Source organism: Pantherophis guttatus, chromosome 8 (genome assembly GCF_059756535.1).
Source record: "Pantherophis guttatus breed Tessera chromosome 8, ASM5975653v1, whole genome shotgun sequence".
Classification (NCBI taxonomy): domain Eukaryota; kingdom Metazoa; phylum Chordata; class Lepidosauria; order Squamata; family Colubridae; genus Pantherophis; species Pantherophis guttatus.
The window spans coordinates 70,349,453-70,368,204 of NC_142070.1; the positions used below are offsets into that span (position 1 = coordinate 70,349,453).

The 18,752-nt window shown below is 39.7% G+C and overlaps 1 protein-coding gene across 1 annotated transcript; it reads right to left on the bottom strand.

Moving 5' to 3' along the window:
* Positions 1-426: 426 nt before the first annotated feature.
* EXOC1L (exocyst complex component 1 like) lies at positions 427-16,235 on the bottom strand. The gene is made up of 3 exons (XM_060690805.2): positions 16,038-16,235; positions 4,238-4,368; positions 427-1,494 (listed from the first exon to the last, which is right to left on the bottom strand). The coding sequence occupies exons 1-3, from the start codon at positions 16,156-16,158 to the stop codon at positions 1,228-1,230; spliced, it is 519 nt and encodes a 172-aa protein (XP_060546788.1). The 5' UTR covers positions 16,159-16,235; the 3' UTR covers positions 427-1,227.
* Between the last annotated feature and the right edge of the window lie 2,517 nt (positions 16,236-18,752).

Sequence of the window (18,752 nt, forward strand, 5' to 3'; positions counted from 1 at the left end):
CGAGGACCTTCCAGAAATGACTCTGACCAGCTAGCCACGCCCACCTAGTCACATGACCTCCAAGCCACACCCACAAAATAAGCCACGCCCACAGAACCGGTAGTAAAAAAATTTAGAACCCACCCTTGGACATGGGCCAGTCCTGGAGTCTGGGGACGGCTCAGATGAAGGCTCTGCATCGGAGGCAGAGAAAGGGCCATCTGGGAGGTACGTACTGTCTCTGGAACCTCCAGAGTCAGACCTCAACGAGGCGGAGGAACAGGGGGAGCCTGTTCCCAGTGCGTGCATGCGCAGAGCTGCCAGAAGGCAAGAACAGTTAAAACAAAAGGGACAACTTGGGAGTAGGGCTTGGGGATGATTGGCCTCTCCCGTAAGACTTAAAAGAGGAGCAAAGGCACTTGGGCCCTTTGCAGGAAGGAACGTTAATTCTGTGCGGTTTAAAGTCTGTTTGATTCTGGACTCCGTGTGGCTTTGCCAATTAGGTCGTTGGCAGCGTGTCAAGGGAAATAAAGGTGGGTGATTATCAGCCTTATCCCGAAGGACTCTTTACAACTATTTGGGGCTCATCTGTGAATGAACAGAATTCACAGCTGTTAAAATAAAACAGGTTTTTGAGACTACTCGTGTGTTTTCCTGACTCAGGAGGCCTTGGTCAGAACAGTGGGTTCCTTGCTTACATCAGAAGCTGAGATGCAAGTATGCAAGGCCATAACTTCTTTCATGACTCCATTTGTTAAAATGCATCACTATGCATTTTGGGGTCATCACAACTTGCTGCAGAATCGTTGGACCAAAGGCAGTGGAAATGTTTTTATTCAAAAGTCCACAGAAAAATTATTGCAAAGGCAACAAAACTCCACAGAAATTCACTGCGTGCATAGTTACACAGGGTTTATATAATTTGTGCAAGACTTTATGGCTTCTATTGGAAAGTCGGGGAAATAATATACAAAAGTAACACATACCAGAGTGTTCTGTAGCTTTGCAGCCGAAATAAATAAATAGCTGCTGAGAAGCAAGCCAGATAAATTCAGTGGAACTTACAGTTAACCTGAACATGCTTTGTGAATGCTGAAAAACATTGGTTTCAGGAAATTGGTACTTAAACCGATTATCAGGACTGAAAAAACAATTGGCTAAAAATGTTTTGAAAATTGAAACCCTGATATAGTACTGAATATCGAGCTTTTTGGTAGCCATATTCAAATCTGGATGTAGCTACAACCGTCAAACTGGCAGGGGGCACAGAGATAGACACACAAGATTGAATGCGTAAAAGCAGATTCTCATAAGTACTAAGCAATCCCCATTATTTGATGACCAGAGTGCTGCGTCATTAATGTAGGTAAAATCAAAGTTCACAATCTTCAGATCCTTTTGCAGGTACATCTCATTCAACTGGTTTACTATTCTTGCAAAGGCGTATTTAGATGCACAGCTGTAAGCTTCCCAAGTGTAAACTTGCTTGAAATGCAAATCGAACCATGGATTATCCTAAAAGGAACAAAAATAATGTTTTATTTGCTGCCTTTCTGCTCAGAAAGAAGATTCAGACTAGCACAGAATTTAAAATAACATGGCAGATATAAAGTAGCATCTATGAAACAATACAGGTGACTTGTAGACATAACTGAGCCCAACATTTCCATTGCTAAAACAGTTGTTAAGGGTGTTTTGCCCCATTTTGCAACCTTTCTCGCCACAGTTGTTAAGTAAATCACTGCCGTTATTAAGTTAGTAACACGGTTGTTAAGTGAATCTTTGCTTCCCCATTGACTTTGCTTGTGAGGTCACAAAAACAGATCATATGACTCCGGGACACTGCGACCATCATAATAAATACATGCCAATTGCAATTGTCCAAATTTTGATCACATGACCATGGAGATGCTGATTGTTAAGTGTGAAAAATGGTCTTGTTACTTTTTTCCAGTGCCGTTGAAACTTCAGTCACGAAATGAATGATTGTAAATCAAGGACTATCTGTAAAATGTACTATAGAGCAGGGGTCTCCAACCTTGGCAACTCGAAGACTTGTGGACTTCAACTCCCAGAATTCCTCAGCTAGCTTTGCCTTGTTTGATCGTAAATCAAGGGCCTGGTGGCTCAGCAGACTGATAGCATTGTGATTAACACCAGCTGTCTGCAATTACTGTAAGTTCGAATCTCACCGGGCTCAAGGTTGACTCAGCCTTCCATCCTTTCTAAGGTAGGTAAATTGAGGACCCAGTTTGTGGGAGCAATAAGCTGACTTTGTATAAAATATACAAAAGTATGAAGGCTATTGCTTAACGCATTGTAAGCCGCCCTGAGTCTCCGGAGAAGGGCGGCATATAAATCAAATTAAAAAAAAAAAAAAAAAGGACTACCTGTAAAATGTACTATATAGCAGGATTCTCCAACCTTGGCAACTTGAAGACTTGTGGACTTCAACTCCTAGAATTCCTGAGCCAGCTTTGCCTTGTTTGATCGTAAATCAAGGACTACCTGTAAAATGTACTATAGAGCGGGGGTCTCCAACCTTGGCAACTTGAAGACTTGTGGACTTCAACTCCCAGATTTCCTCAGCCAACTGGCTGAGGAATTCTGGGAGTTGAAGTCCACAAGTCTTCAAGTTGCCAAGGTTGGAGACCCCCGCTATAAAGAACCATTGCCCTTCTAAGATCTGGCAAAAAAAGAAAAGAAAAGAGATTTGTGTTGTTTGTTCTTCTGAAAGCAGTGTAGGGACAAAAAGAGCTCTTATCCGCATGCAAAATAAGGAAGGGTTTGACCGAGGCGGCAAGAGAGATGATTAGAATATCAGATCAATTGTGGTTGGAAACCAGCTGTCAATTAATGAGATCTTTTAGCGAGGCATGCAGTCTAACTACGATGTTTTGGAAGTTTTCCCAGTATAGCTTCAAATACAGCAACAATTAACAATCAGCCAAGGATGTGGCAAAGACAGCATGAGTAAAGGCTCCCTTTGGTGATGCTGAAGTTATAGTGTCAAAATAGGCACATTCCTGCCTATTCACATTCATTTTCTCTTTTTCATTTTGCAACGATAACAGTGATTTGCAATTGCTATATTCATACTTAGTGATTCAATTACCTTGCCTGGACTGTATAACCCTGTACTTCCTGGTATCCTGACTTCAAATGGGGGCGAAATCTTCTTGGAACTGCTGAAAGGACCTCCTTGTAGGCAGGAGATAGTTGGTGTCTTCTCCTTTCCCCTTTGTTGACACTGGACCAGTAGCATGTTCCATTTACCTTCGCTACCGGTTCAGAACTGTGAGCGTGTGAGTGCGTGCGTCGCTTCTCTCGTGTGTGGCACTTCTGCGTATGCGCAGAGCAGTGGTGGGTTTCAACATTTTTTACTACCGGTTCTGTGGGCATGGCTTGGTGGGTGTGGCAGGGGAAGGATACTGTAAAATCTCCATTCCCTCCCCACTCCAGGGGAAGGTTACTGCAAAATCCCCATTTCCTCCCGATCAGCTGGGACTCAGGAGGCAGAGAATAGATGGGGGCGGGGCCAATCAGAGGTAGTATTTACCGGTTCTCAGAACTACTCAAAATTTCCGCTACCAGTTCTCCAGAACTGGTCAGAACCTCCTGAAACCTACCTCTGGCGAAGAGCATCCATGATGACATCAGGGTGGGTGGGCGGAGTCTCCCGTCACCGCCACTACTGGTTTGCCCAAAACCGGGGCAAACCGGTAGAAACCCACCACTGTACTAGACTGCTCAATTTTAACATAAATGGCCTCTTTTTGACCATTGATTTGAAAAAGGGGTAAAAGAGGTCATTTATGTTAACATCGAGCAGCCCTCTCTCAACAGACACCATCTATCTCATGACTACAAGATGTCCTTTCAGCAGTTCCAAGAACTTTCCTCCCCCATTTGAACTCTGATACAGGTAATCCTGAGGGGACAGAATTGGCCTAAAGAGCTCTCAGGGAGAGTACTAATGACCGGATGACTGCAGAGAAATATGATCCTTCCAACCTCCCCCAAATCCAGTCAGTACTAATCCTTCCATCACTCCCACCATCCTGCCTGAACTGATGAAGTTTCTGGGATGAGAAGCAAAACGTTCTCCTCAAGGAAAAAACAGTCCAGTTGCCTTTTGAAAAAGCACCTTTGAGACAACTATGACCCGGATGACTGAGAATCTCCACAGACATTTACATTCTAGCTATTATAACATCAACAACAGAATATATGCCTTGTAATAAAATGCAGCACTTACAGAATCTGCCTCTTTTCCATCTATCATCTCCAAATCATCTAGAAGCCATTTTTCAGATATTTCATACTTCTCTTCAAGGCCAGTTCTGTAGTGTTTTACCATAGATATTTGTACTTCTTCACCTTTTGACACTGCAGGATGAACATTTGGTTTACACGCACAATATATTTTCATACAGAATGCAAAAATAAAATCTTTATTAAGAAAAAAAAATGCCTTCTAATAGCACTTGGTGAGTTAGGCCCAGCATTTCTAAGATTCAGCAATTGCAGTTGCTTTTAGCATTCAAGCCATTTAAACTAATTTAACCTAATTAATTAATTAAGCTCTACCTACGATATCAAAATGTACATATTTAAATAAAATGTACAAATTGCCCATATGTAAACTTAAAAGGGCAATTTAAAATTAGATTTGAAGCATATTTACTTTGAAATAAGTTGGATTTATTTCCAATCTATGACTGCAATCATAACACCAAATTCTTTAATGGTTTCAACAATTTACTGATGGGTCAATGTTTGTACAATTTGTTTTTTATTTTAAATATAAGTAGACCTCATTGCATCTAATGTATTGCTAATGTAAACTATCTATTGCTAAAGAATTTATGATATTATTAATGCCCAATATTCCTTTTGTGTTGTGTCTTTTAGGTTGGAAATCTATTGGAATATAGAAGGGTTTTTTAAAAATAATAATTACAAATTACTCTGAAAACTTTAACTGTAGATCAGGGAAGACATGATTTAAAAGAAATAAGCAACATAAAGTCATCTTGATTCCAGGACTGACCAGCAAAACAAAATTTTGAAATATAGGATAACATCCCTCTCAATGAAATAAATATATATGTATACAAATTAACTATTTTTAAATAGCTAGTGCAAACTATAAACCGTGATACCAATACAACTAAAATTACAAGTTTAAAAATTTAAACACAACAATTAATGCAGGGAGAATTGGTAAAGTTTAGGTGAAACTTTAAGTGATGACTAAAAATATTAAAAAGAGCTAATAAGAAATATAAAATCATTGTACTACTGAAATCTTAAAAAAAATATGTTTGGTATTAATATTATGCCTGCAGGGATTATACAAATTAGTAGCGGTGGTGGGTTTCAAATTTTTTTACTACCGGTTCTGTGGGTGTGGGTTGGTGGGCGTGGCAGGGGAAGGATACTGTAAAATCTCCATTCCCACCCCACTGCAGAGGAAGGATACTGTAAAATCTCCATTCCCACCCTCCAGAGGAAGGATACTGTAAAATCTCCATTCCCTCCCCACTCCAGGGGAAGGTTACTGCAAAATCTCCATTTCCTCCCAATCAGCTGGGACTTGGGAGGCAGAAAATAGATGGGGGTGGGGCCAGTCATAATTTTTACTACCGGTTCTCCGAACTACTCAAAATTTCCCCTACCGGTTCTCCCGAACTGGTCAGAACCTGCTGAAACCCACCTCTAATTAGTAGTAATAATATATACTGCAAAGGAGTGATTATGACATAGAGACTAATGAGCTAAGAGAACCATTGCAATAACTGAATATTTGCATTTTTAAAGATGGCTCTAACAATTGATAATAATTTAAAAAATAAAAATCAATAAGTCAATATAGTGATACCATAGAAATAACTAGACTATATCCCGCGGGTTAATTTTTTACTATGGGCAAATTACACAAGTAGAAAAATCAGAGGGATTGCATCAAGGATGAAATCCAAATTTTTTTACTACTGGTTCTGTGGGCGTGGCTTGATGGGCGTGGTGTGGCTTGGTGGGTGTGGCTTGCTGGACATAGCAGGGGAAGGATACTGCAAAATCTCCATTCCCACCCCATTCCCGCCCGCGGCCCTCCTGAGCTCCATTTTTGCTGGCAGAGGCACCGCTAATGTGAATGATGTAGGAATACTACAGGGTCAGCTATATGAACACTGAAGGACCCTCTTTATTCACATTATTATAAGAAAAAAATGTGCTTGTTTAGTGATTACACTAAATCAGCTAAATTCCATTCTTGGTAATATATATCTTCTGAGGGGCCTACCTGTCAAGGATGCAAAGACATCCATATGTAATATATATCTTCTGAGGGGCCTAGCTGTCAAGGATGCAAAGACATCCATATGTAACAAAAAGATACTTATTATCCAAAGCAATCATGAATCTACGCATCAGCAAACCCAGAATTGAGGAAGGTTGTTTAGCTAACATAATCTTATGAACTAGAAAATAATGAAAGAATTTAGTAATTAGAAAGTGTCAATTATAATGTAACAAATGTATGTTAACCATATATGGAAAACTGCTGTGCTCGCAAAATCCTTTGTCTTGGATATGTATAAAAGCAGTTGTATCAGAGCTCTTCTTTGTTCAGAATTGCAGATACAAATCTGGTTCTGAAACTGCGCAATAAAACTGTCTCTGGCTGACCCAGGAATGTTGTTTGGTCCCATCATTCCATAACACCGCAAGCCAGTCCTTTGCTGTTTCCAGGGCAGCCCCGTGGGCAAGATCTAAGCACTCTGCGGGCCGAATCCAGCGCCTAGGCCTTGAGTTGACACCCCTAATGTAAGGAAAAGGCCAAATAATTAGCCTTAAACTTCCCAATTACTCATATTTTACTTATATGGAGAACTGATACAAGGCTCAGACTCCGAAGTGTTTTCATTTGAATATTTGGGAGAAAATGGACATTAGAAAAAGAAACCAAAGTTTTATTGGGGAGTATAAGCTTTGCTTTCGTTTTTTACACCTGATCTGTATTTGCCCTGAAGTCAACTCAGCCTCTGGGGTACACTAGGGTCTGAAAGTCTCAAGAGCCTTGCAGAGGGAGGTAATGGCAAACTATCTCTATGTTATTTGCCAAATAAACCTTCATCCAAGTAATTTTAAAAGTGACTTTATGACATTTAAAAACGGTTGGTGTTCCTACAAATAATAGCCTTGGATTAGATCCAGATTACATTAGCTCTACTTAGTTCCTGTTAAAATCAATAAACCGAGGTAGCACATGACTTAATTAAGCTCCAGTATGATTTTTATACGTAACTGCCTTGCCTCATTTGCAGAACTTTACTAGATCCAGATGGCAATGTTTTCCTAGCCCCTTCTTTGTATTTTTCAATTTATTGTTTCAGCCACAAAATATATTAAGGAGGGAAAAAGCTTTGTGCCTGATTTCACTAAAGATTATATAAATGCAGTTAATTTAAGTTGGAATCAAATTTAGTGATTTCAAAAATTTATTAAGTAAACTTTTCTGGATTTGCACATGCATCTCAAACTGCAGTCACTTTCGCGACTTGAAACTCCATGTCATGAAGTTGCTTCCAAATTTTATAAGTGATTTAGCATTGAGTGCAGGGGTGAAATCCACATTTTTTTACTACCTGTTCTGTGGGCGTGGCTTGGTGGGCATTATGTGGCTTGGTGGGCATGGCAAGGGAAGGATACTGCAAAATCTCCATTCCCACCCCACTCCAGGGGAAGGATACTGCAAAATCCCCATTCCCTCCCCACTCCTGGGGGAAGGATATTGCAAAATCTCCATTCCCACCCCACTCCTGGGGGAAGGATATTGCAAAATCCCCATTCCCTCCCCACTCCTGGGGGAAGCATATTGCAAAATCTCCATTCCCATCCAACTCTGGGGCCAGCCAGAGGTGGTATTTGCCAGTTCTCCGAACTACTCAAAGTTTCCGCTGCCGGTTCTCCAGAACCTGTCAGAACCTGCTGGGTTTCACCGATTGAGTTCCTTTTCAAGGATGAATTGTCAGGAGGAGGTCTTGCTAAGTGTCCCTGAAATTCTGCTATATTCCAATTCATTGGAATTATAACCAAAAATATGAATATTTTGAATTTTTATTATAACCACTCAGAAGTCCTAGATGGCCAAGAAATTCAAGAGAACAGTTCATAGAAAAGATCTCCAAACATAAAGGTTGGCATTTGTTATTCTTAACAAATGTAACTCTGTTAATAGCAACACATCTTTTATAAATTGATTACGTGAATGCATTCTGAGGGAAATGGTGTTATTGTATTTTAACAATGTACTTGCTACATTGTTTTTTACTATCTACTTGCATATATTATATTAAATAATGACTTGAACCAGGCCACTATGGTTTATTCAACAAAGCTTACTTGAATCAGTCAAGACTTAATAAAGTTTAATGACTGCCTTCTGATAGATAAATAATGCTGTATAAGAATAAAGGAACAACATTTCTCATGATCACCTCAAATTTGGAGATAATTAAAAGCAGAAAAAATTGTCTCACAGATACATTTTCTTAAAAGGAGGCAATCAGTTTATATGTCACTTCTCTCAGTACATGACTCTGGCTGGCTAATCTGTATATATAAAAATGGCTCTGTGTGTGCACGTTTGTGTATGTTCCAGCATAACTCTGGAACTCCTCAAGCAATTTCAACCAAACTTGGTACACAGATGACTTACTCTCTGGAAAGAAATACTGTGGGTGGGTGGGTAAGACACCCCTAATACCCCTCGGTGTGTGTGTGTGTGTGTCTGGGTGTGTATGTTCCAGCATAACTCTGGAACGCCTGGGCTGCTGAAATGAAAAGGAATGAATTATTTCTATAGTGTCAAATCACAGTACTTTTGACAGTGATACTGTGCATTTTGGATTCAAGTTCTGTTAAGATACAGCCTGTTGTGCCTTAAAATGGATTCTACTGTACAGCACAGTGGAGTTGCCATGGTAACGGCATCACAGTACTCCACAAGGGGGCTCCCTCTGGCAAGGGGGATTGGTTCTTTAAAAAAAAAAACCAAACACCTTAGGCCCTCAGCTTCAAGCAAAGAGGGCAAGTTGTCGGGGGAGGTGCCTGCTAATGCAGATAATCACCTCAAAGGCTGTTCCCTGTAGAATTTTTCCCAGGCTGTTGGCCAGGGCAATTAGATCTCTAATTCTCACCACAGTGGTTGAACCAGCTTTCTTCTACAACTGGTAACAAGCCCAGGCCCAAGTGTCTTTCAAAACCCTGTAAATAAAATTACTTTGATTTGACGCTATAGATATAATTCATTCCTTTTTCTGTCTAATACAGGATTGGGATCAATAAATACCCGGGCAATGCCAGGTTATCAGCTAGCTACAATTAAAAGAAGGTAAGAACATTGTAACAAATCAATAATTGAATATATTGCACTATTATCTTTCTTTGAAACAGCATTCCTCTTGAGATGTCTATGATTCCAACTTTACTCGGATTTAAAAATATAATTAAAACCTAGCTTTTCCAGCAGTTCTTGGTGACAGGTACAATACGTTATAAAGTGTTCCTCATAGAATGTTGAATTCTGTTTGAACTAAATTAGTTTACAGTTCCTGACAAACAATTGTGATTTATTTTTTTACTGATTTTTACCTATATTATGCACTTTTACTTTAAAGAACAGGGGATGTAAGACATCCAGTCAGTTACAACTGAAGTAGCATATATACTCAGAAGAAGGAAAAAAACGAGATCCTTGTATATCAAGCAATCTTAATACAACTCACTGTACAAATGTACAATCTGAATCAGTGGTGTGTTGCTCCCGGTTCTGTCCGGTTCTATAGAACCGGTAGTAAAACCGGCAGGAGGCCCCGCCCACCTGCCACGATATCATCATGGGTGATCTGCACATGTGCAGAAGTGAGCGCGCGCAGGCACGCTCCCGTTGCAAACCGGTACTAAAGGTAAGTAGAACCCACCCCTGATCTGAATGTGCAGTGTTTCTGAGACTCTGTGTAAGTAGTGTAGAAGCACACACACACACATACAAATCTATATGGTCTATTCAAATGGGATATACCATATATCTTCCCCTAAACTCTTGGAAAGAAACAGAGATAATACCGGTATGATATAATACATCATGATCTGTATAGAGTGAAGGTTTTACACCATTTCTACGAGACCGCCTTCTGCCACCAGTAGCCTCTCACCGACCAGTACGCTCCCATAGAGAGGGGCTTCTCAGGGTGCCGTTGGCCAAATAGTGTCAACTGACGGCCCCCAGGGGGAGAGCCTTATCTGTGGGGGCACCTGCCATCTGGAACGAGCTCCCCCCGGATATACGGAGGATTCCGGATCTGCGCGCTTTCCGACGTTCCCTCAAAACATTCCTATTCCAGCAGGCTGGCCTGGCCTAACCTCTCTTTTAAATTGCTTTTTAAAATTTTAAATATGTCTTATAAATTGGGGTGTTTTAAATTTGTTTTCTGGGCCAAAGGATTTAATGTATTTTAAATGGTTTTTAAAGTTTGTATTTTATTTTCTGGCTGTTCACCGCCCTGAGTCCTTCGGGAGTAGGGTGGTATATAAATTTAATAAATAAATAAATAAATAAATAAATAAATAAATAAATAAATAAATATAAATATAAATATAAATATAAATATAAATATAATAATAATAATAATAATAATAATAATAATAATAATAATAATTTCCACCAACTCTCTTAGAAGGTAGAAATGTCTCTATTTTAGAACAGTGTGTTTATTTATTTACCAAAGTTATATGTCCACCTGTATTATACAAAATAATCCTAGATGGATCACAATATTAAATAAAAACAGGTTAAATAAAACAGACAAAACTCCATAATGACATCATGTACCTCAACAATGGCACTACAACATCACATCCATTCCCTGACTTCTGCTGGGCTCACTTCTATTCTATCCCAAAGCTTGAGTGAAGAGCCAAGCTCTCCGGAAGGCTAACAGGATGGGAAAACTCTAAATCTCATGGAGACGACTGTTCCGAAGGGTGGAGCAGCCACAAAAAAAGTGCATCTCCAATGGCAACATTTAAAGGAAGGGATCAGGAGGGCAATCATGTTCTCTGACCTGGAAGGATGGGCAGATACCCTGTGTGGTGGTGTTCCCTGTGAGAAGACTGTACGTGATGAGTTTCATCATGACTCCACAAGTCTGATCAGGGGTGGGATTCAAAAATTTTAGCAACCGGTTCTCTGGCCAGTTGCTGGGTGGGCGTGGCCTACTTGGCCTCTTGCACCACGATGTGGGTGGGTGGGTGTGTTTTGCCCTCCCCAGGCTCCGGAGGCTTTCCTCGAGCCTCTGGGAGGGCAAAAACTGCCTCCCCTGGGCTCTGGAGGCCCTTCGGAGGCCGGAAACAGGCCTGTTTCCAGACTTCCGGAACATCTGGGAGGCCCGGTTTTCACCCTCCCAGAGCCTCTGTGTGGGCCTGCACTTACCTGGCATCCAAAACAGGCTGCATGAAGACTCCTGGGAGGGGAGGGGTGGGGTGAGCAGAGCCAGCCAGACCTTGCAACTACCAGATCGACGAACCAGATGTAAAATTAGCATCCGGTTTGCCCAAACTGGCCCGAACCGGTTGAATCCCACCCCTATGACTGAGGAGTCGGAATATAGGATGAAACTTGTCACATATTATACGTGTATGTTTGTGTGTGTCATAGAGAATGAAAATTATATCAACAGTATATGACAATAAGACCAACCTGAATAGGAATATAAAAAATGGTCTTATCCTGATTCAGATCCTTTGGTGCATCGGAATATCAACTGAACTAATTGGCAATTCTTCATGGTTTTAGATTGGAGGCATACAAAAAGTCCCTACATACTTTCTTAAACAATAAGAGATCCTCAGCATCCTATCTAGATATCTGCAATATTCATCTCAGTGATAAACACTGATAGACGTAACTAACCTTGGTTGATTTCAGAATCTAAGTATGGGTAGCTGTGGTTAGAATTTGTTTGAGAAAATCACAGTGGTGAAATCCAATTTTTTTTTACTACAGGTTCTGTAGGCGTGGCTTGGTGGCATGGCAGAGGAAGGACACTGCAAAATCTCCATTCCCACCCCACTCCAGGGGAAAGATATTGCAAAATCTCCATTCCCACCCCACTCTGGGGCCAGCCAGAGGTGGTATTTGCCAGTTCTCCGAACTACTCAAAATTTCCGCTACTTGTTCTCCGAACTGCTCAAAATTTCCGCTACCAGTTCTCCAAAACCTGTCAAAACCTGTTTCACCCCTGGGGAATCATATAGAAATTCTAAAGCTGTAGGATAGACTGTGGAATTAAAAACAAAACAACAAAAACATCCATTCCAATCTAAGGCAATAACAATCCTTTTGCTATAACATTGCCAAAAAACCTGCTTGGATGAAGAAATCAAAAGTCAAGTTTGACTTAAGGGTGAATTTATTTTTCTTTACTATTTATCTACTTTCAAGTAAATAAAGCTATAACTGTCATTTAACATTATTATACTGAAGCAAAGGCCAGAACATGCCTAGGGCAATTTTAATCACTTTAGCCTCCTATTTTCAAAAGTAGCACGAAAGACTTTTCTTTAAAAAATAAAACCACAAATCCTTTTGATACGTGAACAACTCCCCATTGAGAACCAGTATGATGTAGTGACTAATGCATCAGGCTAGAAACTGGGGGACTGTGAGTTCTAGTCCTGCCTTAGGCATAAAGTCAGCTAGGTGACCTTGGGCCAGTCACTTTCTTTCAGTCCTAAAAAGAAGGCAATGGCAAATCATTTATGTAAAACGCTTCCAAGAAAACTGCAGGGACTTGCCAAGCAGTCTTCAAGAATCAGATACAAGGGAACAGGAGGGGAAAAATCTGGATTTTTAGTGTAATTTAGCAATCGCTTAGTTTCCTTTCAAAATTACCGTTTCCCCGAAAATACGACCTACTCAGAAAGTAAATCCTAGCTTGATTTTTACATGTGTGTCTAATATAAGCCCTACCCCCAATATAAGCCCTAATCAAGGCTCCACCTACTCCAGGGTGCACGGATAAAAATTAAGGTAGGGTGGGGATGGGGTTGTGGAGCTGCCCTACTACTTACTTTAGGATAGTTGCAGCCAGGCCTTGCACACCTCGGCCCATCTCTTCTGCAGCCAGCAAGGCTTTTTTTTAAAAAATTTGATTTATATGCCGCCCTTCTCCGGAGACTCAGGGCGGCTTACTGTGCGTTAAGCAATAGCCTTCATACTTTTGTATATTTTTATACCAAGTCAGCTTATTGCTCTCACAAACTGGTCGTCAATTTACCTACCTTAGAAAGGATGGAAGGCTGAGTCAACCCTGAGCCTGGCGAGATTCGATCTTACTTTAATTGCAGACAGCTGGTGTTAAATTGCAGTGCTTAGTCTGTTGAGCTATCCAGGCTCCTGCTCTCCTGCGGCAGAGGCCTTCAGGAAAGCCTTGTTGGCCTTGCTGGATGAAGAAGTTCCTGAAGGCCTCTGATAGCAAAAGAGAGGCCAGGGGCGACACCCACAAGTGAGGTCAGTCAGTGAACAACATCCCCCCCCCAAATAAGACCTGGTCCCTTTTTTGGTGGCAAAAAAAATAAAATAATAGACAGCAATAGCAATAGCACTTAGACTTATATACCGCTTCACAGTGCTTTTACAGCCCTTTCTAAGCGGTTTACAGAGTCAGCCTCTTGCCCCCAACAATCTGGGTCCTCATTTTACCCACCTCAAAAGGATGGAAGGCTGAGTCAACCTTGAGCCTGATGAGATTTGAATTGCTGAACTGCACCCAGCAGTCAGCTGAAATAGCCTGCAGTACTGCACTCTAACCACTGCGCCACCTCGGCTCTCATAAGACAGGGTCTTATTTTCGGGGAAACACGGTAGTTTGTGGAAATTTACGTAGGTCCTCTCTGAGCAATTCAATGATCAATCAGATCGATTGGAACTGAGCTTCCTTCTAAAGCTAAAGGAAATGAGGCAAGAAGCACAGGGAGTGAACGCTAAAATAGATTTCAGTGAGCAAAACAGATTCTGAGTTTTAGAATGATTTTTCCCCCCAATATTTGTTCAGATTTTATTTCAAATGGCAAATCTGCTTGGATGCATAAAACAAAAAGTGGCATCCATTCAGAACTCAGAATGAAACAGAGTGAGAGCCATCCTTCTTCCAATGGATATCTTCACAACACATGTGTGTCCCAAAGGGGTACATACCAAAGAAATGAAGCAATATTAAATATTAAATTTAAGAAATCATTCACACACAGATGCATACCAGTTTATATGTGTATTTGTTTCTTATTTTTTATGCATGACTTTCCTCAGAATTGATAACAATTTCCTATCAGGTTTTTAATTGCAGATAGCATGGCACAATTTCCCCCCCCCCCAACTTTGAAAAAGAATCCATTTATCTGATTCTGTCCTTTACTTCATTATATATAATGTGAAGTTACATTTAATCTTATCTTCTCTAACGTTCCAAGCCCAAATTCTGCACCAATCCTCTCTTACTGCTTTGGATATAGTACTTTTAGTGATATTATAGGAGCTCCTTCAATAGTTCAGGGGAAAAAGTCATCCTTCTGTATCTACATTCTCTGCATATCCTGCATTAAGAAATATTTAGCAACGTGAAAAATTACAATCAGTGCCTCTTTTTATTAATTAAACTTTACTTAAAATGTTATTCAGTGAAATCGATATTACAAGTCTAGATTTTTTTGACACACAGTTTAGGACTTACAAAACACTTATTTTAAAATAGTGATAACATATCATGAAAAAGAAAAATCATTAAGTCAAAACAATGGAGTACTCTAAACAAACATGTAGATGTTTCTTGGCTAAAATATTTTTCTAAGATAGTATGAGATATTTTATACCAGATGGAAGTACTGCTCATCAGTAATACATTGCTTCATTATAAAAATGGGCTGAAGAGTGGTATTAGATTTGCAAAATAAAAAGTGACTTGCATCAGTTATTGGGCTCTAAAATATTAATGTTGAAATAAGAACTTATAGTATTTATATTAGAAGCAAAAATAAGAGAAAAGGGTTATTACATTGTATAAGTAAAAATACCTGAACTAACCATTTTTAAAGCCACAGATCAAATGTGTTTTATTAACATCTAGTTATATTTTCACTGAAAGATTTAGTCTGCTGCTTTCTATGGGAAAATAAAATTTCTTCTAATTTAAAAATAATCAATGTGGTCCTTTTCAAAAGGACCACATTGTTAACAAAATAAGACAACTCAATCCTAAATATATTGATCTAAAACTACTTAAATGTGAATTACTTTCAGACAAGGATGTTTACCATTTCAGTCAGCATTTGAGGAAATTCAATTTCTCAAGCATACTATCTTTAATCCACCACTTTAGCAATAAGAATTTACCGACGAGACATCTAAAACATTTCTTGAAAAAAATCATATCAAATTTTTTGGGGGAAGGGTACTGTCTAATACTATATAAGTAATTGTACTATGAATTTAGATTATTAATATTTAAAATCCATGTGTGCAGTTGATTAGCCTTTTAATCCTGAACACCTTAAAAGCCTAATACCAGTCAGTTACTTTGAAGGAAACTATATTGATTTCAACAGATCTTAATTCTAAGTACATGCATTTAGGTTTACTATCTTATTTTAGACTGCTACGACATTTATTGAAAATCCTTATAAATACAGCTATCCGATGTAGATCCTGTCAGGTTGTAATACTTAACTACTTTAGTACGTTCAAAATATCAAGTATATTTAAAGCATCTCACTTGCAGAAATTATGCAATAATATATTAATAATATAGCAGTATATTTCCTCTCTATCAGATAAAGGAACTGAGGCTAATAGAATAGTATTTTTTTTTCTCAGAACGCCAAGTTAGTTAATGGCTGGAATCAATTTTGAATCAGGAAAATACTCTTACAGTATAATGAATGGATAGAAAACAACTAGAGATAGTTAATTCCCCTTAGGTCCCGATCCCATTTACCTGAAGCACAGAGATAAAACCGGTCTTGGCCCGAACACTCAATTTCAATGAACCCATACAAATTTTGCCCCAGAGTTTTGAATAGCTTCTTGTTGAGATCCTCCTTCAACAGTGATGACATTGCCTTGGTTTGTGTCACAATTTGGGATCTTCTCTTTCCACTCCTTTCGCTTCTTCTCCGATGTGGATTGCTCCAGAGATTAGAAAATTAATTCTGCGATCAAAACCATCAAGCCACCAGGTTCCAATTGTCCAGCTTGCTGGCTAGAGAAGCAGCAGTAGCAGTAGCTTCACTCAGTGTCCGGTTACCTCCAAAGTTCCTCTGCTCTGCCATAATTTGTTGATGAAAATAAATATCCGCTCCCATGGGATTTAGCAGCCCCCTGGCTATCATGGGGCAGAAGCATCATTAACGAAAGTAACACAAAAGCCCCATTCGCACGAACAACATTTTGCTTCCGTTATCCCTATAGCTGCCTGGAGGTATTGATTGAGATGATTTTCCATTTAGAGTTAAGACTATTGGCGGGAGCAAAAGTTACATCTACTCACACGCCCTCATCTGCAGAACTGCCGCTTATCCTGAACACTTAACTTTTCTCACAAGTGTACGTGCATCATTTCAGCAGAAAAGGAAAGCCAGCCAATTCTGGCTCCAAACCCTCCAATCCGTTCAGGGAAAAAAAATGCTTTGATATTATATCTACCCGTAAGTCTCCACTCTTAGGCACCCAGGAAAAAATCCCTATCAGCCAGGTTAGAGTACTGTGGAAAGTAACCCTTTCCTTGCTAGTAGTTTATCACAGTAATATGTCAGTAGTATAAATAATTTCCAATAATTTCCAATTCTGATAATTCATCTCCTTCGACATTTTTATTTATTTATTTATTTTAATTTTTGATTTATATGCCGCCCTTCTCCGGAGACTCAGGGTGTTAAGCAATAGCCTTCATACTTTTGTATATTTATACAAAGTCAGCTTATTGCCCCCACAAACTGGGTCCTCATTTAACCTACCTTAGAAAGGATGGAAGGCTGAGTCAACCTTGAGCCTGGTAAGATTCAAACCTGCAGTAATTGCAGGCAGCTGTGTTAATAACAGAGTGCTTTAAACCACTGTACTACCAAGGCTCCTATTATCTAGACATTATCTAGAATACAGTTCCTCATCCCTCTGCAAAGACTTTATGACATCTTTATTTATTCTATGTAGCCCTCACTATTTTTCTACTTTATTTATTTCTAAACCGTTCTTATATAAAACAATTCACCCCCTTGTTTAGGAGAGTGAAAAGAAAAAAAAGGATCAGAAAATGTTAGACTTAGCAAACTACTTTCAGCTACTCAGCTAAAAAAAAAAGAACCGGAAAAAGAATCCCATACCTTGCTGATATTTCATAAATCATTAAATATCATTAAATATCCATTATCAATATAATTAGGGACACGGTGGCTCAGTGGCTAAGATGCTGAGCTTGTTGATTGAAAGGTCGGCAGTTCAGCGGTTCGAATCCCTAGTGCTGCGTAACGGGGTGAGCTCCCGTTACTTGTCCCAGCTTCTGCCAACCTAGCAGTTCGAAAGCACGTAAAAAATGCAAGTAGAAAAAATAGGGACCATCTTTGGCGGGAAGGTAACAGCATTCCGTGCGCCTTTGGTGTTTAGTCATGCCGGCCACATGACCACGGAGACGTCTTTGGACAGCGCTGGCTCTTCGGCTTTGTAACTGAGATAGGCACCGCCCCCTAGAGTCGGGAACAACTAGCACATATGTGTGAGGGGAACCTTTACCTTTACCTATCAATATAATTAATTCATTTTGGTGCTCGTTAACTGATTTCCCCCCCCCTTATATTCACCTCATCTTTCACAAACAATGAGTAGCATAATGCCATTAAAGCCTCTTTTTACAACTGATATTTAAATCAATTTTGTATTTTTTTGTGCCATATGAAATGTAAGTCAGTAAAATACAAACCTTAAGTAATTCTGTTACATTTTTCGTTCAGTGTACAAGAAATTCAAAGGTAGTGTGACCCAGGAGTGGGTTCTACTTACCTTTACTACCAGTTCGCGATGGGGCCGCATGCGTGTGCTCGCTTCTCTCGTGCATGTGCTCTTCTGTGCATGCGCAGAAGCATTTTGATGATGTCGGGGTCAGTGGGTGGAGCCTCCCGCCGGTTTTACTACCGGTTCTATAGAACCGGTGTGAACCGGGGGCAACCCACCACTGGTGTGACCGCAGTCTTATCTATGTCTGTATGGGAATAACTTTCAATCAGTTCAGTAGATGCTATTCACCTGGTAAGAATTCACAGCTTTACAGCCAAGCTTGGAATTCCAAGTAATTATTACAGAATAAGCACAGGGTAGTTAAGTTAAATGCAGTTTAGTTAGCTTATTAAAATAGTGTTGCAGGAGATGATTGGCAATTTTAAAAATCCTTTAGTTTAAATAGCAATAGCACTTATATACCCCTTCACAGTATTATAAGATTCTCTGGCTATCTTTGAATCCATAATCCCTTGTTCACACATATTTTACAATCTAAAACTGACCAACCACAATTTCGTTGCGAGAACTGTGCAAAGGCTGCATAGTTAAGTTTTGAATTCAGCTTGCTATGTGAATCCAGATAATTGGATTACAAGTAGTCATCGATTTACAACAGTTCAATTAGTGGCCATTCAAAGTTCCACGGCACTGAAAAGTGACT

Coding starts and splice junctions, on each gene's coding strand:
- EXOC1L (XM_060690805.2), bottom strand. CDS start 16,158: ATGTCATCACTGTTGAAGGAGGATCTCAACAAGAAGCTATTCAAAACT. Junction 4,369..16,037: donor GTTTTATCTCTGTGCTTCAG/GTAAATGGGATC, acceptor TTCATCCTGCAG/TGTCAAAAGGTGAAGAAGTA. Junction 1,495..4,237: donor ATGGAAAAGAGGCAGATTCT/GTAAGTGCTGCA, acceptor TGTTCCTTTTAG/GATAATCCATGGTTCGATTT.